At 43.6% G+C, this 19,484-nt stretch overlaps 1 protein-coding gene across 4 annotated transcripts in view; it reads left to right on the top strand.

The window, feature by feature from the left end:
- Window positions 1–19,484, top strand: part of lamc3 (laminin, gamma 3) — a 95,741-nt gene that overhangs the window by 44,820 nt on the left and 31,437 nt on the right. For all 4 annotated transcript variants that reach the window (XM_035608548.2, XM_047329522.1, XM_047329521.1 and 1 more), the window contains exons 8-10: window positions 413–549; window positions 808–927; window positions 11,238–11,436. In XM_035608548.2, the coding sequence (XP_035464441.1) occupies window positions 413–549; window positions 808–927; window positions 11,238–11,436 (456 nt within the window). The remainder of the gene's footprint in view (window positions 1–412; window positions 550–807; window positions 928–11,237; window positions 11,437–19,484) is intronic.

Raw genomic sequence — 19,484 nt, 5'->3', positions numbered from 1 at the left:
TGCACACAGCTCCGGGTCTCCAACTATTGAATAATTCTGTGCTCCCTGTTTGTTGACTCTTTTTTGCTGATTTCACGGCTCGTTGGGCAGGCCCCCTCTCCTGTGTAATGTGACTCGTGTAGTGCCCGATTTTTTTTAGCAGTGCTCCTTTTAGCAGCTTGTGTCTGTAGGTCAAAGGTCAGGGTCTGTGCAGCTCCGCTCCATTTTGGTCCTGTCTTCCTTAATAACGCAGTCTCCAAGGGACCAGCATCCTCCACTGCTGCGGTGACAACGACTTAAAGAGATTAGTAAGAATAACACTGCAGCGAGGGTGTGGTATACAGCTGCATTGTGGAGAGGGTGCAGCATAAGCGTGTTGATAACATTTTATGCATGAAGGTGCGTGTGTGTGTGTGTCTGTGTGTGTCCACAGGTGCAAGCCAGGCTTCTTCAACCTGCAACAAGTAAACCCCGCAGGCTGCCAACCTTGTTTCTGCTTTGGCCACTCGCTGGCCTGCTTCTCGTCCTGGCACCATGCAGCTGTCAACATCACTTCTGACTTTATCGAAGGTATTGTCTCAGGCTCAGCAGCAAATTAATCGGGTCCCGTTATTAACAAAATATGCAGTTGACATTAACCGGTAATGTTCTCTCAGAATTCTAACCCTCTTTATGTATTTACCATCTATTTCACCGTGCTATTATCTATACAAACAAATAAAAAGTGAATCACAGACACTTAAAAGACTACTGGGTATATGGTGATCTTCTGTGATGCAGAGGGGACTAGCTGATTCATGTTTTCAAATGCCTTCTTTTATTCTCCAGATCAGGACGGCTGGTTGGGAGAGTTCTCTGGGGGACAGGAGTATCCCCTGCTGTGGAAGGAAGGTGAAGTCTACCTGCTGCCGCTTACTGAGGAAGACATTGGCTTCTACAAAGCTCCTGGTGAGTCACAAAGGAAAATAGTAGAGATTTGACTTTTATTCATGAGGACAAATTGTTTCCTCAGTTTGGGCCGTATGGGGGAGGAGGAGTAGCGGGGGGGGGGGGGGGGGGGGGGGGGGGGGGGGGGGTCTGTTTTCCCGCATTAGTTGATAATAAATCCTCCAGTTGTTGCTCTTCTAGCAAATATAATGGATGATATTTGTGTTACCAGCATCCGTAATACCCATAGCTTGTTCCTCTTGTTCCTCACTGAGATTAATCAGGGTTTTTGGCAGTGGGTCATACGCTTGTTATTCTGACACCGCTCCTTCCAGTCCCTTATCATAGCCATTAGAAGATAAGGGAATAAGTTGGCCCGGCAACAGGACTTAGGGCCCATTTCTATCAGCATCCCCAGCAGCGAAGGCCTGATGGAATTGGACGTCTTGGCCATGCTGGAGAGGCAACAAAGTGAAAACTGGCTTGGTTTCCTCTTGTCTCCACTAAGTCAGTTCTAGACATACACTCCCAGCCCCTCCGGGCCTCCAAAGTAGTTCACGGCCAGAAGCAAAAGAGGAGCAATCCCATTAACTCCGCATCCTGGAGGTTTAATGCCCAAAACGCGCAAATACAGAGAACGACTCCATTTGGAGGCATCTCTTTTTTTAGAACGACGGAACGCTCAAAGCTGACAGATGTGACGGTGGTCAGGCATAATTTGTAGAAAGTATGCTCATAAGTTGTGGATATGCAAGTGTGACTGTTTTTTTTTGTGTATGTATGTGTGCGCCAGACATGAGCATAAGTCCATAATTAATGCTTTCATCCTCTGCGATATATATAAGTAATTATAAATGTACATAGTTATTAGTGTTTTTTAAAGTCGCTTTCTTCTTCACACAGTGCAGAGTGATGTCTCAGTAGGCCACGCAGATTAGTGGCCCAACTGGCCAAGAGCAGCTTTGTGGCTGCCTGCTTATCTGCTTCACCCAGTGCTTGTTTATGTTGTTTCTCCACGTAATAAAAGCACAAATCTATTGCCTTGCCATCCCTATTAATGATCTCATTTTCTCTCGCCTTTTTTTTTTTTTGTAGTGGAGCATGTGTATAGTTACTTTTAAGATTAGACTAGAGCGGCAGAGGCTTTGGAAGTAGCTCTGGAATGCTCTCTCACACTGGCACTGCCGCTGCTCTTTTTACTTTTAATTTGTATTTGTCCTGAAATCCCTTCACAGTGTTCTTCAGCAAAGTGCAAGATAATTCTGAGTGACAACTCAATGTCAAACATCATACAAACTGCAATTTCTGCTGTTCCCCGAATGTACATTATTTGTGACCGTAGTCTTTTCCCCCCTTGGCTTAAGCTGCCATATAGGAGACGGGATTGAATCAGGATTCTTTTTTTTCTTCTTTTTATTGAACTGATGAAGCAAGAGAGAAAAAGTGTTTGGAACCTGAGTAGCTCACCTGGCTTCAGAAATAGTTGATCCTTGGACAAGGAGAGGACATCACAGGTTCAGTCTCAATAATGTTTGACAAGGTGTTGATGGACCAGGCAGAGCGAGGGCCAGATAGCATGAGGAAATGTATTTCACTCGACTTTCCTGACAACCATGCCAACGTTGCACTTGTGCCTGCCAGGACATCAGAATTGTCCCCTCTTTTCCATGGCATGAAAAACATTGAGTCTTCATTAACATCTTGGATAATCCTAGCCTGCGTAACAAGTAATGAATCTCTGGCAGTAGTAGTGATGCTCGGGATGACCGATAACCACCGGAGGGGTTGGGGTAAACTTCCTAGAAAAAAGTTGTGGTTTATGTGTTGGTTGCAAAGTGCCAATGTAGCATTTTGATCATGTTATTGATAGCCTCACTGTGTTGATGTTGTTGTTGATATAGTTTAACTTTACTGTACTGTAGATGTTTGGTGCAATGTGGAAGTGGGGCAGGTAATGTGAGTACAGTTACCTGCTGCGACCTCACCACGCTCAGCTGCTGCGGTTACATAATTCAAAGTCATTTAACCTAGAATGACTTTGTCTCACAGGCCCGTGTGTTGTGTGGAGCATTAATACTGTATGCAGTGATAAAAAAAAGGACAACAGGGAGAGAAGGAAGACAGGTTTAACTGGACAAAATACAACTGTAGAATTTGAAATGCCACAGTTACCGTTACTGCGTCCTGCTATAGCCAGTTGGATCGGGGTTATAGATGAAGACATATTTATGGGTGGGGTCGTAAAAAAAACCTTGTGCTGCGCATGATTAGTAGGTAAGTTTGTGTGAGCATTTAGGAACACGTTTCCTCCGAAACATGTGCACTGCCACTTGCTTTCTTCCTGGTTCCCGGACATCTGCTTGATCGTTGACACTGGCAGAGTTCAAGTCCCTCTGGTGACTCAACAGACAGAACACTTGAGCGCAGCTGCCAGGAACTATCATAGACAAACACGCTGTAAACCCCCCCTCCTTAAACAGATGCTTTGACCTGCCTCCAACAACTGTGGCCACCACTTGAATCTGCTGGACAGTAACAGTGGTGCTCTTGGCTGCGCAGCGCTTCATGCTGAAGGGGACAACATCTAACAACGGTCCTTACAGCCATCTGTTGAGAAGCTTGCAATGTTGATACTTTTCATATCTACAGCACAATCCAACCTGCCTAGCCTGTAGCAGCAGGGAGGCTGCAATAAAAGAGGAAAGAGTGGGAAAGGGAGACAGAATTTTAATGAAATCACCCTCCCGTCGAAGGTGAGAGAGCAGCATATGGCTGCTCTTGTGCTCTGTTGAGGAGTGGAAGGGAAAGGGAAGAGCAAAGATCCATGAGAGCAGCTCCAGGCTAACTGTCACTCTGATTCAAGCAGCGATTGCAGCTTCACACGACCTGAGCGCTACCTGCATTTCAGGTCTGCATGTAATCCAGTCTGGAGGAGCCTTGCCGTCTGGTAGAATAAGCAAAAATCCAAAAAATGAGTGGGACATAGAGATGAGAAGAGGGACGCAGAAGAGGAGGTAACATCAACTGACTTGGAAACTGACTTGAATGACTTGATATAATTATTATTAAATGGTGCCTTTATACCTATTATTAAGGTATTGCTATTATTCTGGTCACTGGAGCAACCAGTCAGAGAGCAATAGTATATATAACTACCCCACCTCTCCCCCCTATTCCTGCCCTATTAACCCATAAAATCCATAAAATATTAAAAATATAAAAGTATTGTAAGGTCTCAACCTCAGTAAGGTTGAGACCTTACTGAGATAATGTGTGATTTGACACTATACAAACAAAACTGAATTGATTTAAAATTGAAATTAAATAGAGCGCTTGAGTGCAGGTCAACTGGGAGAGAAAAGGAGTTCAGTATAAGGAGAACGGTGTTTCGTCTGACCACATTTTGAAATAAAAACGTTGATAGCCATTCCAAATGGCCACCTTCAGTGGCCTGGTCAAAAGCCTGCCACTGTGGCCCCCTCCTGGCTGCATCCAACTGCCTCCCCAATTTTCTCCGAGAGCCTTCTGCCGTCTGCGTTATTGATTGGGCAGTCTCTTGCTGTAATTCTCATTCAAGCTTAGAGATTAAGAAAGAGAAAACTCAAACCGGGAATATTTCTCAACGCGACACACCTGACCAATGGTTGGAGTATCCGTTTTAGGAGGTCAACAAAAATTGTTGGCGCACTATCAGTAAAGTGTGGGATGCTGTTTGACAATCTGACAGGTACTTTGATTAAAGCTACCAGGGGCCTTAAGGCTTGCATAGGGTTGTCATTCATTTCAGACCACAGCATTTTAATAAGCCCTCTAATAAAAGAACAGTACGACTCCTGCATTTACATTTGTGCCAGACCTCTTTTGCGTTTGTTGGATTAGAACCCTCCGAGACAGCACGAGTCGTTCTCTGCTTGCGCGCGACCCCAGGTTGACTCCGCTCCACACTCCCTCTTGTTCCCTGTTACTTCAACCAAACAACAGAGCTATATATTTAGATATCATCGATGCTATCATGGTGTTTTGAATTTGCATGCATATCAGTCTGCATATGCGATGTACTGTATATTGCTTTAGCAGTTCCCTTGAATATAAATAAAACTAACCTCATTTTGTGTAATTAGGTTTTGGGTCACCCATACGGAGATTGCTGGCAGTGCAATTCAGTGCTGGACGTCGTGTCCTAACAGTACTCGACCTGTTTAAAAGTTTAAAGGCGGTCCATCCAGCCTTTTCCCTTCCAAATGTCTGCATGGTGGTCGATGTTAGGGCCTCAGTGGGACTTGTGTTTGTGCAAGGCGGCAGCGATTTAATTGAAACGGAGTTGATTTAATTTGTTTGGAGCAAAGTCTAAACCCCCTGATTGATCGTGAGCTCCTCCGCCATTCCCCTAAAGTTATACAGGCATCCATCACTGGCTGTGATGGTGGCTTTGTGTGTTCCTGGCAGAGTGTCAACGGCAGCGCAGTCAGTGGACTTCACATCATTCTGCCACACTCATAGAGACAAAATGGAAAGAGAGTGGCACAGACCGAAGCTCTGCTTTATTGCCGTTCTATTGTTTCAATACGTTGACTGAAATACAAGCATCATTTATTTGGAGTACCACAGGGCCGGAACACTTAATTTTATTACCAGATAATCTTCTGATCATTTTTCAATTCCTGGTGCCCAAGTTGACATCTTAAAACCGCTGGTTTTGTCTGATCAACAAATAGAACCCCAGAGATATTCAGTGTTCTATGATAAACAGACAACAAACAACAAATCCTCATATTGCAGAGGCTGCAACTAGACAATGATTCCTGTCTAGGAACTATAACTTAAAGTAGACAAATTATGCTTTTTTCAGTTTTTCCCTTTCCTGTAGTGTGTTGTATAGTTTTTTTGTATTAAATAGCCAAAAGTCCGTGGTAAAGGGAGCTCCTCTCCCGACAGAAAACACTGCTCCTGAAGCTCCTTAAGTCAGTTCGTCGGGGCCGATACATGCTTTATGCACTTCCGTAATATGGTGACTCACCATGTAACGAAAGTGCAACAAAGCTGTGTAAAGCGAGAGTGAGAGAACTTCCTACATGCGCTGGAAGCGGTTGACCAATCACCACAGAGTGGGCTAGCTGGCCAATCAGAGCAGACCGGGCTTCATCGGGAGGAAGGGGGGGGGGGGGGTCCTTAAAGGGACAGGAGCTAAAACCAAATGTCAGGACAGAGTCTGGAAAGAGGAGCTGAGGAAACTGATGTGTTCACTGAACATTAGAGCATGTAAACCTTTTCAAGTAATAACCCAGATTAAAATTAAGAACCTGAATATGAGCATAATGTGTCTCCTATAACATATTTGGAAATAAAGTACACCTACTGGGGGTATGAGCACAGCTAGCGTTGCCCCGTCCAAACTTTAAATCCAACTGAGGAGTGTGGTGCTGGTAGGCAGGTTTTTACCTTTTATTAAATTTTAGGCCAGCTGTGTTTCCCAGTCTGTGTGCCAAACTGAGCTAATCATTTTTCGGCGGTATCTTCTTTAGGACAATTTATAATTCTGTGTTGAACTGACGTTGCATGTATGATGTAGCCGCATAACCTAAACCATGGCCTGACGTGCACCTCCCTAAAAATGTAACTACATGTAGCCATGACGCAGATTGCAACAACTCTGATCGGTCCGCTTGGTAGAATGTTTTTTTTACATGTTTCTCAGTGGCTGTACCTTCACCCTCCTCCAATGCTTACTATCTTTTTTTTGTGTTTCAGTCATTTCAGTAAAATGAACTGGTCGTTCAACATAGTTACCTCCCAGTCCAAAATGATCTCCACTGATTCAGTTGCCATTGTTTGAAGAACACACACAGTGGCATAGGAACTCCTATGCAGGTGATTGCAGAGCGACACAGACACACCAGTGCATAAGAATAAATGCTTACAATAATGTAAGCCTCTTGCGTAGGCTAAGGCGTTGATCCTACCCAAAATTGTAAACCAGGCAAGAAAAGCAAATAGGTAGGTGTATTTTTAGTCGTTTATTTAATCACTTGTTTAAGTCATGGTAACTTTATGTTGACAAATTAATTACTTGACGAATGGTTACTGTAATACACTGAATGTTACATTGTAAGAGGAGATACATTGCATTCTCACACAGCTTGCACACTGTTATTTAGGGATCGCTAAACTTTTTAATACGCTCCAATTTGTCATGTGAGATAAAATAATGATTATAAATACACGGACAGCAGATCAGACCTACACATTATTAATCCTTTCATTTTTGTTTTTTTATGGTGATTCATTACTTTGGAGAAGGGCCCGCCAGTGGGGCCTTTCTTGGATGGTCTATTAAGGTTGTGAGTAATTATTGCTGTGGTACTTCTATCATCACAGGCAGAGAGCGAACACCCAGGAAAGCCACACTGACCCCAGCAGAGTAATGGCCAGCAAGCTACACCTGAAACATTAACCACTCACAGCCATTAGAGAGCACTTTATGGGAGAATATTAGCTTAGTCACACAATAGCATTACGGGGCTCATTACCCACCGTTATGCAAGGAATGTGCAGTATATATTTTCCTATTAATCATTTCAAAACTAATATCCATTGACTTTTATTTTTCTCTGAACATGAGTTCTTACATTACTCATTGTTACTGTGCGTCACTCCCCAAATATAGGTAATTGCCTCTTCTCTTTTCACAAAAAAATATGGTGGCTCTGCTAAGACTGTTGTCATTTATTAATTAAATGCAACAATGATCATCTCCAGGGAGATGCTGTTCTGTTGAGTGCAACTTAAGGAGCATGTGTGTGTGTGTGTGTGTGTGTGTGTGTGTGTGTGTCTGTGTGTGTGTGTGTAGAGGCCAAATGTTATGAAATGGTGAATAAACAGCCATATTATATTATCAGACAAGTCAAAAATATCCTCAGTAAAGGAATCAGTTAGTTAAATAATGAAAATGGAAGAATTAATATTTTGTTTTTTCCTCTTGATTGACATACTGTATGTATGTTGAATAGATAACAACTTTTATATTTACTTCATCCCCGAAGGGTGAGTGAATTATTGTTTTGGGAGTATATGTGTGTCTGTCTGTGTATATCTATAATATTAATACCTAACTGTAGAAGCGGTGGGTGGATCTTTATGAAACTTGATATACAAATGAATATGTTTATAATTATCTGCATGCGAATACATTTTGGGTCACCAAGGTCACGTGGGACAAATACCCCCCTAAATTATATTCTCTTACATCTCATGAACAGTGGTCATATTGACATGCGATTGGTGGAGTTGGAAAGCTTATTGAAAGACCTTTTGGGTTTGTGCATCTGATTGGACCCTTGCAAAAAAACTAGAAAAACAAAGTCCACCTACCTATCAAAAATGCATTTACTGGTGCCCTATCATCCACTTGACCATCCATATCAAAACCAGAGCCAATTCAAAGGTCATATACCACATTTGACCTGAAAGGGGCAAAGGTCAGGGTCACAGTACCAATTTTCATGACTATAACTTTGAATTTGAAGGAATTGCCCTTAGAGGTCCTCATTCAATGGCCCTATTGGTTCATAGAATCAAATCTGTACTGAACTTGACAATGACGTCTGCGAATAAAACTTTGGCTGCCAGGGAAAGTAAAGTTAACCAACGTCAGCATCATGCATATAAATAAATGGTAATGTAATCTTTGTGCTATGTTCTGCTGAAGGGACAATGTGCCAACTCTATGGTAAAGCTCATGTAAAAGCGGAAGCATCTTAACTTGCAACCCGATGCTAATAGAGTTAGAACTGGACAATCTACAGACTTTTGTGTCAACAGTATTGATTTTAAATCGTGCCTTTGAAAACTGCAGACAGCAGTGGGTAAGAAAATAATTATTTGGAAATTGTCAACTCAAACAGTCATGAAATACTCACATTGTTTATGTCCATTCACCACATCCTATTAAGCCATTTATATGATTGGGTCTAAATTTACCCTGGTTATTAGTGGTGGCGTGTCAGACTCACGAGCGTGTATCGATCAATTGTTTATTTTTCCTATTGTTTACACTGTTTAGATGTGAGAGAGCTCATTTAAAGCATTCCTGTCGATGTAGATTTAATCTTACCGTCCCTTCTTTTTGGACTTGTTTATTTAAAAAAAACATATATATAAATATATCCTTCACCATCAATATGCATCGATTCTAAAGCTACAACCGAGGTCTGTGACAGCTCATTTCACTTGAGAAAAGGGTTTTGTCGTCTCTGGTGATGATTGGTGGATGTTGAGCCGCTCCCCTGCTTCTGATTGGCTGTAATTACCTATTTCTATCTATTCTCAAGTCAAATTGGCATGAGTAATGTCTTGTTGGACTGAAAAGTGCTATTGATTAGTCATGTAATTGAAGCGTTTCCCCTATCAGCACGGCCTGTTTTTCATTTCCTACAAATACTGATCACACAGCTGGATGATAAATATTCCTGTTGCTCTTCAATCATTTGTGTGTCCTCACACTGAAATTGAAATTGTTTTAACAGGTGAGAACAATGATGAAAGCAGGATTTGTTGTGTCATGTGGTAAAAATAAAAAAAAGGTTGGGGGGAGCTGCAATATTTCACTATATATTATATATTTTCACATATTCATTTATAAGCTCACACAAAGAGGGAAAATAAAAGCATTGAGTAAAAACAGGAGCTGAGGAAATGCTATCTCACTAATTAAGCTTTGAGGAAACACTAGAGGCAGAATTAAAAAAAAAAAAAAACAATTCACAATAGGAATTTTTTTTTTTATAAAATATACATAGAATTATTATTCAAATAGAAATAAATAAAGAAGATATAAAAAGAAGATACAAGTATAAGATCATGAGAGAGAATGTGTGTATTAAAGTGAGTAACATCTAAGAAATAGTGTGTTCAAAGGAAAACAATCTGGAAATAATAAAATTAAGTTAAGTTGAAGGCCATACTAAAATGGTCTTGGGTTTGCCTTTAAAAAATACCATCACTGTGCTGCCTTTGGGGTTAGTAATAAAACAATATGATAAATGATAAACCACATTAAGTGACTTTTAGAGCAAATATCAGTATGTATTGGACCATGAAACCCATGACATGAGAAGAAAAAGCTGTTAGGACTTCACTTAAACAATAATTGAATTGCATTTTATTTCAAGAAGAAATTACCTTTCACCTAAAATAATCACTTTAACACATCGCTGAGTAATACATTACTAACAGCAGCGCAAAGCCCCAATTCAGAGTTTCACAAAGTGGGTCCTCACAAAAGCATTGCAGGTCCAATAAAAAAGAGCAGAGATGATAAGAGGGGGCTGTTGGCCGAGCAGATATTAGACGATCAGACAGTTTGAATTGCTCCGAATGACGCAGCGGGCCCCCACTCGCAAGCAAAATAACCCCCTCCACCCCACCCCAACCCCCAGAGGAGCTCGAGATGAACCTCACCCACGATCACACTCAAAAACAAGGTGGCAGCCGACCATGCACCCTGTCGGTCTCGCACACTCACTCACCCGGGAGCTGGCAGAGAGTGGCAGCGTAGCGGTTTTTGTTATAATCTCCACTTCTGGAGCTCCTACAATCGCGTTGTCTCGTGTCTTCGTGCAGATGGTGACCGAGACTTCTGTGTATTTTTGGTTTTAAAGTACAGCTTGTGTGTTCTTCCTTTTTCTGGGGGGTTGGGAACAGGGAGGGTGGGGTGGGGGGTCTTTGAAGTCCTGTTAATGTGCTGTAATGAGCCATAGATGAGAGGGTGGGTAATTACACTTAGACTCCTGCAGTGTTCCGTGTGGACTCAAGAAACGCATGCCCATGCATACAGGCTGAAAGAGAGACGGGGAGAATATTGCTAAATTTTAATTTCTAAATTAATCCTACTTTAGCTTCCGCCACAACACACTTGCCTGCATACAATTACATCCCTGTGTTTACTGCATATTTTGGAGTAGAAGTGGTTTGGGCGGCTGTGGTTCGGGCGGCTGTGGCTCTAGAGTCGGACGTCCACCAACCCGAAGGTCGGCGGTTCGATCCCGGCTTACCCGAGTCCGCATTGTGTCCTTGGGCAAGACACTTAACCCTAAATTGGCTCTAGCAGCTCCTCCGGCAGTGTATGAATGCGTGTGAATGTGATAGAAAAAAATTGCGGTAAGTGGCAGCGCTGTATGACGGAGAATTTTAAAAAACAGGTGAATGTGACTTGTGCTTTAAAGCGCTTGGGAGTGGTCACTAAGACTAGAGATGCGCTGTATAAATATAGTCCATTCAATAATGAAGCTGCCTTCATCCAACCTCTGACCCCACAACTTCTCCCCCCCCATTAGATAAATTCCTGGGTCACCATGCCCACAGCTACGGCCAGCTCCTCTCCATCACCTTCACCTCCGAGACCCCCGAGCTGCTCCCCGGCCACGTCGCCCTGCTCCTCCAAGGCTCCGGAATCGCCCTGTCTGCTGACCTTTCACCTCAGCCAGTGCTCGACCACGACCCTGGCCTCACACCGCGGCGCTCCTTCATCGTCAGGTACAAGGATGCGTGCTTGTGGCTGTCAGTTAGTGAGTCTGTGCACATGTTGTTCTTTCTTTCCTTTTCTTTTCTTTCTTTTTTTTTTTTTTTCTTTTTCTGTTCAACTTGAGCCTCTGCTGAAAATACCAAAGTGTTTGTCTGAATGTGTGTGCATAACAATGGCTGTCGTGATGTTTGTTTTCCCCCTGCATCCCACTCGTCCCCGCTTCCTGACTTGTTCCTTGTTACAATATATATAGAGCCTGCAGAGTAAGACTATCCTGGACACCCATGTACTGACTTCAGCTCACCCACACTGACTGTGCTGTCACGGTCCCAGCAGTGTCAGGACATGAATTTAGTGATGAGCCAGCTCCCCCCGTGCGCTGGCTGTCATGTAGGTCTGGCAGGTACAGAGCAGCGGCATTACATTTCCATTTTTACACTTTATACATCTAGCAGATTGTCTCACCCAGCGTGACATGGAATGTGTGCCGCAGTGAGCAACACAAAAAAAGTGAGACTAAAGGGTAGCGACAATCAAAACTCTCGCTCAACTAAAATGATCATGGCAACGGCAACAACTGCTCCTCAAACATACTAAAGCCTCTTGAATATGTTGAGTGGAGAAAAGGGGACATTCGATACTTTTTCAACAAATTAAGCTCACAAAGTCTTAATTTTGTGGGAGGGTCACTCAACTATTAGGCTCAAGGAGGCAGAGTAGGGGGCTCCTGCTGAAATGATGACCACGTCGTAGCAGCGAAAGGCGAGCCAAATGGATTATCGCTCCAGCATGCAGAGCACCGTGGCCTGAAGGCAGAGTACGTGGGTAGTGGTCCCTTATATGCCGACACCAGGGTTTCACATTTGGAAAAGAAGCAGCCCCAAAAATCAAGGATGAAATGAAATGTGGTTGATCTCGAATGAGAATGCTTGGCTGTTGAAGGAGTAAAGGCAAAGTAGAATATGAATAATATTGCACCAAGATATGGTTAAATGAAAATTATGCATGTAAAGAAATATGAATACATTTTATGTGTGTGTTTTTTCAAGTTTCTTTCCTTGGGTGAGGCACTTTGTAAACTGGGTTGGGAAAAGTGCTTTATAAACAAAGGTGATTATTTTTTATAACCATTACTATTGTTAACTAGATCACATGCAGAGAGTGTGATGGTGTGACCTAGGATGAGCACATGGAGAGAAAAGTGTGATATCACAGCTCTGTTCTCATCATGTGAAGATTAAAAGCTACAGAGGTTTGTTGGTGGGGTGAGTGCGTGTGTGCGTGTTGCACAGAGCACTGCGGAAAAACGTACCCCGCGTGCATATGGCATTGGCTGCTGGGGCTTGACGTCTTTGGCTCAGTGATTTTCTTAGTTAATGGCACAGTTAAGTTTGAATTAAAAAATTTGTTCACATTTTTTAATCTCTGAATTTATGAGTCGAAACGTCTTTGACCTACCGCAGCACTTTACTGTTAAGAGCTGCAGTTTTGAAATGTCAAAGTGGGCATAATGGATTCTATATCCTCCCACACCTACATGTACTATAGAAGAACCCTTGTTCACAGTCGTACACCTCCAAATATAAACTCATAGAGCGATTTCATATGAATGCATATTTTTTGCACTTTTTCACCAGTACTTTGTGACACATCTTAATATTATTTAGACCTTGCAGGTGGGTATAGTTCCAGGACAACTGCACCTCCCTGAACACTGCAGCAATCAGAGGCCGGATATTGTGATAAAAATGGCAGCAATCAAATCATGCCGCGACACAGTTCCTGTCAAACAGAGCTGATGGCGTTTACGTCACCCTTAGTTGCTCTCTGTGTTCCTGGTGTCTACTGTTGGATTCTATCAAGTTGTACATGTGTCAGTTGTAATGGCTTGTTTGTGCCGCAGACGGTTGATTAGCATCTCCGTTTGGAATCTGGAACTAAAGCACTGATTGAATTGTCTTGTGCCAACTTGCGTGTTGCTTTTACTACGCAGGGTCCTTGAGTTTATTTGTTAAACTTTCTTTTTTTTTTATTTATCCAAGCAAATACAATACACAGTTGAGTTAAAAAAAATAGGTTTACATACTGTATACTGAAAAAGTCATTGTAATTTTCCCCCTCTACATACTGATTAGAAATGATCCCTTTGTGTAGGCCACTAGCCTGGCGTAGCAAAAGTAATACCCAAATGCATATTTGTCCGGGACGTCTCGATTTCCAAGAGGCGTTACCGACGGACGCTGACCGAAAATGCCTCCGGATGCAATTGTATAGACCCAGAACCAGTGAGAGCGACGAATCATGTGACGTCTGTGAGCGACGCGAAAATGTCAACAGACCAAAGCCGAGAGGAGATGCCTGTGAGGAGGATTCCACAATGTCTGTGAACCATGTGTAAATATCAGGTACTTTTGGTTAGTTTTTAAATGCTCGTTCATCAGCGGAAGCCTTGGTTGTTTACAAAAAGTCTCTTCTCTCCACGTCACTGCATAAACCCCGCCCATTATCAGATAAACGGCTGTGATCGGACCGGCAAGTTTTCTGCCGGGTGGAAATCTCTTTCCAATGGAGGGGATCCAGGCGTAGTCTGGCAGAGCAAAAAAAAAATGAGCTCCCAGAATTCTTCTGGGTCCCAGGCTCGTAGGCGTTATGGTTGGGGACAACAATCCACAGTCCTCATCCTGCTCATCAATTCATTCCTCAAGCTAATATACATACATAACACATAATGAGGCTTCAGCAGTATGCAATTATAAGTACAGTCTGTTAAGTGTGAAATCCCCTCTCTGTGTTTCCCCAGACATTGCTCTCTTTTCTGAGCCGTGGCAGTTGCATAATAACGCAAGGAGAGACTCTCACAGAAACAGGTTGTGTCTTTTGAAGGCACCTGCTAGATTTGACTAACCCAGACCGCTAAAGCCTCATATCAGTGTGGGCCTTTTTTTTCCCACAGAGCATATGGGTTGGAAAAATTGTGAAATGAGCTGTTGTTTTCAATTCAGTGACAAAATCAATCCGTGTCCTTCAGGTTGTTCCAAAAAGAAAGATTTGTGGCTGCCCCTTGAATGGGATCGTGGCTATACCACTTTTATGTGTTGAAAACTTGTCATCTCATTCCCAACCGGCTGTGACTTTAGCTGAGCCAAAACGCAGAGTCACCAAGAATCAGGGGCTCAACATCCAGCAGAATAGAGTAAAGAGAGTGCATGAACGTGAAAGGAGCACAGAGGTGATGGCCAAAAGGAACGTGTGAGGAGACATCAGGTATGACAGGAGAAGCTGAACACTGGCTAATGAGCACATTCTTCACTGACCCGATCGTTCTGTGCTCTCGGGTCAGTCCGGCTTGTTGCTCCTATTGACCCTCAGCTATTTGCAGGATTGTGCCACCGCCACTTTCTCCGCCGCGAATCCTCTTGCCGGATCTTTCATCTCAAATTAGACTTGCAATGGCTCTCCTCGCACCTCCGTTACTTTCTCTCTAGCAAGACCCCCGCGGGCTTTATCAGTCACTTTGGTGTGGAGAGTTCTCTGTAAGTCTGTCAACCCGGGGGAGTGGGTGCAGCTGTCCTGGTCTCCACATTGAACCTGTTTATAATCAAAAGGAATACAGGCTTTCACTCTATATTTGTTCTCTTCTCCCGCTTGGCCTGGCGTCGTGAAACCAGTAATCCTCCTCATCCCACTCAGCTCCTCCTTCATACTGTTTTGTTGCACTTTGTCTTCAATCGTGCCCCTGTGTTTTTATCTTTAATTTCAGCACCCACTGAACAACTTATCTTCATCCCTTGAGCCCACCCTGGCAGCCCTCTTGTTCCCCAAGAAGTGATTTAATTTTCCCATGGTTTGTTTAAATTGAACCAAAAGAAATAGTTGAATGGGAACCTGTTGGGTTCACATGGAAAATGACATGTTACGCAGAGGCAAACTGCTTTTGTCGTCTTCGTCTGCTCCACAGAGTATATTCAAGTTCATTATTTCAAAACTGAACCATAGAGCCTCCACATACTTCTGGGGTCACATTCTTACAGTTTGATAACAATGTGCGGCTGGCTGTTGACTGCTGCTGAAAGGAATCTATAAAAGCTGCGATATAATAAGAAAAATGATAAGTTGAAAAAGAGAAAGGTAAGTTTCAGCAATGTGAGCAAGCGTGTTTTTTGTCTGTGGAGGTGGAAAACCGAATTTGACAAAGGACAGTTCAGTCTTGTTAAAGCTTGCTTCAGTGTGGTGGGTAAAAAGCAGAGATTACCACTTCATCCCCAGGCAGCGTCAGGTGACGGTAAAGAGAGGCAGAGCGTCGCGCTAGCCAGAGTTCTCCGTAAGCACCACCTTTTGGCCGGTTGGCCAGACATAAAACCATAGACTTTGAATAAAAATAGACATAGTCACCGGGGCCGGAAAATGGCTAAAACCTGTGTTCTGTCGAATGACCAGCAGAGGGCGACTCCAATGTTCTGCAAAAATAAGTCAGTCTCTATAGAAGTTTATGAGAAAATGGCTCCACTTCTCACTGGATTCCCCCCCACCCCCCACTATTGTTTGAAGGTCTCAAAGGCAGGGAGCAGCTGCATGAAGAATTATATTCATACAATCTGCATACACGGTTGAAGGAAACACATTTACAGTTGACAATTTCTAATAGTGGGAAGAAAGGTGGCAAACCGTTAAGTTCTTCTGAATTTCTCAGTATCTAATTAGACATCAAGTCTGCCGGTGTTTTGGTCCAGATGCTCTGCGGCTCTTCTTCAGAGGATTAAATGGTTTAGATGGTCCATTGTGACCATAGACTGTATATGAAATGGAAGAAGTCACCGGGTCTGGAGAGAGAAGCCAATGCGAAAGTGCCTGACACCTTTTTCCTGATGAGTTTAAGGTTCAATCTCTAGTTTCAAGTCTTCTTCAATACGGCATGATTTTCATTTTGAAAGTGATGGTGCCATTTAGAGTAAAAAAGACAATAAAGCACTGTATGAATCGGGCCGTCGATACAGCGTGATTCACAGAGTACTGTCCAATGGGTGCAGGTTGCAGGGGTCTGCGGACATGCAGTGGATGAGTTCTCAGTCAGACCCACCCCCTGCTCCTCAGCACTTCACAAACCAATACCTAACCTGACCCTATTTTCTCACTGTTTCAAGTAACTGTCACCTACTACCTTCAACCTTTAGTCATCGGACGGCCGGATCTCACGTTATGAGACAAAGAAATCGGAGAAAAAATAGCTTGCAGCCCCACTTGGAGCCCGTCCTCCTATCTAATTTCTGCCCAAGCGCATCAGAGAATCACAGTTTTTAATTTAGAACTGCTTTTGATTTATTTTTTTTTAGTTTTAATTATCGGTCTGTTTGTGTTGGAGAGGAGGAGACCTCTGTGGATAATTCGGCTCCCAGTAAAAAATGTTCCAAATAATAAACATTGAAGCAGTCCTAAATACAAGCTGAGCTAACATTAGCAGCAGCTCGGCCAACTGCCCGGAGCCCCTCTGAGATGTCCCGTGATAAACACAGTTTTTTAAAGTGAAACTGGTTCATTCAGTGTTTTAACTTGTTTTAGTTATCAATTCTGTTTGGGGGGGGGGGGGGGGGGCTCTTAGAGGTGGAGACTTTTGTGGATGATTCAGCTGCTGATGGAATCCTCGGCAACTCATGGCAATGAGGTGTTTAACAATGAAGACATATTACACGGAATGTTGCAAACTAGTAAAATTGAGATGAAATGCCGCTTGTTACAATCTTAACATCAAATAACCCCCCAAAAAGTTACAGCCTCAAATGTGTGTAATGATAGACAACTTTAGCTCCCATTGTTCAGTGTCCCTCAACATTTCCTTCAATGGAGAGGTCAGGCAATCTGCTTTAACTCAGTCATGACGTATCACACATCTACATCTACTAATATTACCTGAATTGTAGCAGGGGAAAAGCTACTGTGGGGGAGAAATCCCTCGAAACCAAGCACTGACAGTGACACTGACTGCTTGTGTCGCTGTTGTTGGGTGGCTGTGGCTCAGGAGATGGAGATGTAGTGAGTCATCCACTAACTGAAGGGTCAACGGTTCCATTCCGGACTCGTCCACTTCACACACCAAAGCGCCCTTGGGCAAGACTCTCAACACCAAATCAACCGTGCGGGCGGCGTGTGAATGGGATGCATGATGCTTCTAGATATAGATGCGCTGCATGAATGTGTGCGCGTGAATAGATGCGGAGGACACCTTCTTAGAGGGGCAGTAAGCGATTCTGGAGCAATACAAGTTTTGTAAAAAATCACAAAACGCCCTGGCTCTGTAAATAAATCGAAAACAAAAAAAACAATTTCTTCATAATAAAAAAGGTCTAGGAGCTCTGTTAGTACTGTAAAAGTGTCAAAACGGTCAATAAACTGCCTGCCTTCAGCAGCTGCTTTTTTACGATACCCAAGGACCTCCGTATAAATGTGATGTCATAGCAACGTAGTCCCTGCCTTCAGCCTTGCCCCCAGCGCTCAGCCGTCATTCCGGCTCTGAGCACGGTGGACAGACACGCGGTACAAATTGACCTGTTTCTTTGCAGAGCTCCTTAAAAAGAGCTATAAAACCATATTGAGATGGGGTTTTTTTCGGTACTAAAAAACCCAAATATATCTTAAGGATATCAGAACTTCTAATAAAACATCAGAAATGGGTACAATATGGGACCTCTGAGAGATGTGCTGGCGGGTGACGCTGCAACTCCGCGGTTTTGGCCTAGTGGTTTTGTGCGCCGGTCCCCCATGCTCGAGGTCCCGGGTTCGTTATCCGGCCAGAGCAGGGAAATCACAACAACAACAGAGAGAGAGAGACATGCTCTCTCCAAAATCGCCTCCTGCCCCTATAACCCCGAAGCCCCGGACTGGGACAGAAACTGGGACACGGCTCGCCTCTTTCCGCCCCCCTCTAATACTTCCAAGGCACGCTCTGGTGTCTGCGCTTCAGTAATGACTTTCCCCCCTTGGCACAAAGAGCCCAGGCCAAAGTTGCTCTGTGGTTCCCCCGCTGAAATGCTGCGGAAGCTTGGGGCACAGAAACTGTCATTAAGTGTTCCTCTCTGGAGAAGTTCTCCACAGATCTCACTAGACTTCTCAGGTACATGCACAGCTGCACTTCAGTACGTCTTTTCCTCATACTCCCTCTGTCTTTCTTCTTTTCTTTATCAGACACACACACACACACACACACACACACACGTATTCAAGGGATTGTGCAAGTTTGAGCTCATCTCACAGTGTGATTTCCATGTCAGGTGCAATATGTGCATCAAGAATAATCATGTGAGGGAATAAGCGATTCATTAAAGGCATCTGAAAGTATGAATAAACATGAGTAGGAACTCACACACTCCACGTCTCCCTTGACTGGTAAACACAGTAACCTGTTAAGTGGCTGCCTGTTCCCACCTGGAGAGCCGCGATCATTTCAAAATCAGATTAAGAAGAAACATATGATAGCGTGGGGATTCACGCTGCGGGGATTGGTGAGAGGAGGAGGAGGTGGGGAACGGCTTATATAAGGCATCATCCATTCTCTGATGTTCCCTCTGTTCCCTCTCTGTTCCCGTCAAACCAGTGGGCGGGGATGTTTTATTGCCGTTCGTGTAGCGCTATGTGAACGTCTGCAGCGTGGAAGCGTAACATTTATGCCACCGGGCGCCCCTCGGATGCTCAGCCACTTTGTACAATTTACCGATAAATGTTGTACATGCGGTGATTCACTGCTGATCAGCTGCCCCACTGTTCAAACGGCCGAAAGAAGGGTTTCAGGAAACTGCTCACATGAAAGAGGAGCGGGCCAACGCGCAGCAGTCAGTAGAAGCACTGGTAGTCGTGCGGGCATGTGGTCCGTCTAGCGCTGAGCTCATTTCTGTCATGTTTTTTTTTTTTTTGAATTCACTGACTTTGATCATAGATCAGCGCCAGCTAAAAATATTGAACGGAAGCAGACGTTGCTGCCAAAACACGTTTGCTATAGGTGACTGAGCAAAGCCAAGAGATACTTCATATTACCATATGCTTTAATACGTGATTTATTTATGATTTAGTA

This window comes from Scophthalmus maximus, chromosome 20 (genome assembly GCF_022379125.1).
Source record: "Scophthalmus maximus strain ysfricsl-2021 chromosome 20, ASM2237912v1, whole genome shotgun sequence".
In the NCBI taxonomy this organism is placed as follows: Eukaryota; Metazoa; Chordata; class Actinopteri; order Pleuronectiformes; family Scophthalmidae; genus Scophthalmus; species Scophthalmus maximus.
This window is presented reverse-complemented; position numbering and strand designations above follow the sequence as displayed.